We start from the raw sequence: 3,844 nt of genomic DNA, 5'->3' as shown, positions 1-3,844 counted from the left end.
TTCCGCAGCTTAAAGAGATTTCTCTGAAGTCCAACTGTTTCCACATTTCCACCTTTTTTATTAAAAGCTTGGATGAGCACAGTGTGAGTGGAATGTGTCTAAACAGTCGTCTGAGGACCCACCGGTGCAGCGTGATGCATGTATAGATATGTACATTAACGTTACAGACGTTCGGGTGAAATGGAGGTTTGCTGTACATCAACCGTACTTTTCAGAGTCACATTAAAAAAAAAAAAAAACTACTGATGCTGCGTTCACACCGGACGGGATCGGCGCCTTAAGTTTCAATGAACCCATGAAGCTGGAGCGATCGAGCACGGCACGCAGGCATTGGCTGTATATTCACTGGACATATCAACCCCTCCCCCCTTGTGTTCCAAACAGGAAGTAGCTGTAGTTATTTCTCAGTCATTTTGTTAGAATAACCATACATTCTTCTGAGCATTTTCTTCCTAATCTTAAATTTTTTTTAAAGATATTTTTTCTTCATCGCAAGTTATTCAAGTTATAAACTGACCAATCAGAAGCCTCGGTAAAGCCTGTCTCTCGCGCTGGCCCCGCCTCCAACATTTAATTAACAGCTTCTCCTGAGCTGCTTTCAGGAGGAGGGTGTGGCCTTAAAACAAGCTTACTCCTGATTGGCGACGGGAGTTACTCTAACAGTGTGACTCGGACCAATCACTGCCAACTGGTTTCAAAATGGCGGCAGACGAACAGGAAGCCACGGTGATGGCTTTGGCTTGATTTTGCAAGAGTTGGAGGTCAGCCTTTTTCTGTGGGTGATGTCAACATTGGCATGTCCAGTGGTTCTACAGTCAATGGTTGAACCAAGATACTTTTCTCCTGACAGAATTAGTTTCCCCCGTCTATGGCATTATTGATTTGTTTCCCAGCTCTCATATTTTGTCCAAAAATGGGTAAAAAGAAGGTGGATGTTTACGATATTCTTTATTCTGGAGCTTTTGAGAGTTTATCATCAAAATTTTCATATTCACAGCTTTTTGGGTGAAGAAAATAAAACAAAAACAAACAAAAACCCTGACTTGTTTGGCTTTATGAAAGTAAATTTGCTATGGAAATATTTAAGACAATTAATAAACAGTTGTTGCTTCAACTACAAATTACTGGGGGATAATTGGATCAGCGGCCTGACAGATTTCGTGCCCCCTGTTGTTGTTTGACATAATATTTGTCGGAAAAGAAATGACGATAAACTCCCAGAAGCCCCAGAATAAAGTATATCGTAAGGATCCATCTTCTTTTTATGCTTAATATGATTGTTACAAAACAAATCAACGGTGGCAGAAGTCGTGCTACGACAGGGGAAACCAATTCTGGAGGGGAAACATATCTCTGCACAACATTCTGAATGATCTGGTGACCTCCAGACTCGGAGACTTGCTTTCCTGCCTCTCCAGATTTACTCGCTCAACATCATCCATGTTTTCCATGAATGTTAGGAAAACTTTGGCGGTTACTCCACTGCAGTAAATTTGACGCGTGAATCGCGTCCAGTGTGAACGCACCATAAGACACTTCTGGACCTAAAAATAAAATAAAAGATCAGAGTTTCACACGTCAACAAACATGTTTTCATAACCGAAGTATTTACCTGCTTTGGCTTTGGGTTTCTGCTGCCGACCTATTTTCACAGCTCCTCAGTTCCGCCTCAGAGTTGGTTTGCATTAACGGTAAATCTATGGAGCTAAATTGGGGCCAATATTATTCAAAACCCAAATAAAACAAATTAAAAAAATATTGGTGTTTGGCCAATTTTTTAAATTATTTTCAGGTTTCACAACTCAAGATTTATTTCAGATTTTTTTTCAGTTTCAGATCTTTTTTTTACTGTCAACTCTTGTTTTTGAATATGAAAATTTCAAAATCGAACTTGTAAAAAAAAAAAAAAAGATCAGAAAAGAACATTTTGAGTTTTGAAACTTAAAAACTTGAACATTTGCAGCTGAAAATAATTTTATGTTAAATTAAAAAAAAATGTGGTCATTTTTCATTATTTTATAATATTTTTTTGGATTTGTTTTATTTGGTTTTTAAATAATATTGGCCCTAACTTAGCTCCATATCCTAATAAGGCTTTAAATCGATCCACACTTTCTGAGAACTTTAATCTTGGCAGTTAAAATTGCGAAGGCATCACAGTTGTTGGTGAGTGGGCGTGGCGGCGGACCGAAGGCTGGTTGACTTTGGGCGTCTTTGGCGTTCTACGACACCTGCTCCGTCACCAGGCACCCCTCCTCCTCCTCCTGGGCCCTCCCGGCGGACTCCCGGGCCCGCTCCCGCTCCTCCTGCTCGTGCAGGGAGTTCTGGCCCGTGGTTTTGCCGTGCTGCTCCTTCAGGTGGCGCCGCAGGGCGGGCTTGTGGGCGAAGCGGGCGTGGCAGTAGGCGCAGTGGTGCGGCCGCTCGCCGCTGTGGAGGTTCATGTGGTCGATCAGCGTGGACTTCTGCGTGAAGGTCTTGTAGCACAGGGGGCACTGGTGCGTCTTGCTGCCCCCCCGGTGGACGGCCATGTGCCGCGTCAGGTTGGAGGAGTGCTGGAAGTGTTTGCCGCAGCAGGGGCAGGCGTACAGCAGGTGGGTGGAGCGCGAGTGGACGGCCAGGGAGTGGGCCGACGGGAACGTCATGCCGCAGTGTTCGCAGATGACGGGGCCCGCCACGCTGGACGTGGACCCCACCACCGCCACGGACTCGTCCCCGCCCTCGTTTGCCGCGACGCCCGTCAACCCCGAGCCCCCCTCGCCGGCGCTCGGCTCCTCCAGGGAGAACTGGCCGCTAGCTGCAGTGGGCGAGACCTTCTCCCCGCCGTCGCTCACGTTCAAGTCCAACCTGGGCAGTTCGATGGACATGTAGCTCTCCGCCGCCTTCAGCCCCTCCTGACTGTAATCCAGCCCGAACCCGCCCATCCCAGCCGCCGTGAGGTACCACAAGTCCTGCGGCATCAAGCTGGGAGCCCGTTTCTCCTGAGAGGACATCCACCTCCTCCGCTTGAAGCCCCGCCCCCGGCCCCGCCCCCTGCCCCGACCTATTTTAGAGTCGGTCAGCCGGCGCCGGAAAGCGCGGAGGCTTTCGGCAGAGAAGGCGGCCGAGCTGAGGTCTTCTGCGAGGTCGTACTCGGAGCCGCCGCCGCCGATGACGATGGCGTCCTTGTCTGAGTAGCAGACGTCAGGAGGCGCGTCCGGCGGCTCCGCCTTTTCGTATTTGGCGTCTCTGTTCATCTGCTCGTCCTCTGAGACGTAGACGCGGTACACGTCGTAGTCCTGCTGCCGGGGTTCTCCCTCCTCGTCGGACGTGACCACCTGCAGAGAGTACGAGACGGTCCACCTTTATAACCAAAGTAACCCAGATGTCCTGTTGTTCACATCCAGTTTATTTTAATAGTCGACTAATCACAGATTATTTTTTCAGATTAGTCGACTAATCGGGTCATGCGCAAACTGGATGTAAAGCACACATCTTAACCATCATTAGATTTAAACCAACTAAAAACTAGATATTACCTGTGATAATGTGAATGCTGTAAGCTGAATTTGGCCGCAGAGGAAGCTGAAATTGATAGCTAAAATCACTGAAGCTAATAGCAGGCTAAAATATCAGTTAAATGCCAAATTAGCCAAAAAACTGAAAAAAATCATAAATTAGCCAAATTAGTTAGCATGAAGTGGCAATATTAGCTAAATTCCAATTTAGTCTAAAAACTGAAAAAAAATCATAAATTAGCCAAAACAGTTAACATGTAGCTGAAATATTAGCCAAACTCCAAAATAGCCTAAAAAACCTTAATAAATGCCAAAATAGTTAAAAAAGCTAACAGAATGTCATCTTAAAA

At 46.2% G+C, this 3,844-nt stretch overlaps 1 protein-coding gene across 1 annotated transcript in view; it reads right to left on the bottom strand.

Annotated features, from left to right (window-relative positions):
- Positions 1-2,107: 2,107 nt before the first annotated feature.
- The window catches only part of LOC112162483 (zinc finger and BTB domain-containing protein 12), a 7,788-nt gene continuing 6,051 nt past the window's right edge, over positions 2,108-3,844 (bottom strand). Inside the window, exon 5 of the mRNA XM_024298254.1 lies at positions 2,108-3,314. Within this exon, the coding sequence (XP_024154022.1) occupies positions 2,223-3,314 (1,092 nt within the window). The 3' untranslated portion in view covers positions 2,108-2,222. The remainder of the gene's footprint in view (positions 3,315-3,844) is intronic.

This window comes from Oryzias melastigma, linkage group LG11 (genome assembly GCF_002922805.2).
Source record: "Oryzias melastigma strain HK-1 linkage group LG11, ASM292280v2, whole genome shotgun sequence".
NCBI classification, from domain to species: domain Eukaryota; kingdom Metazoa; phylum Chordata; class Actinopteri; order Beloniformes; family Adrianichthyidae; genus Oryzias; species Oryzias melastigma.
The sequence above is the reverse complement of the archived record's forward strand: the minus strand, read 5'-3'. Positions and strand labels throughout refer to the sequence as shown.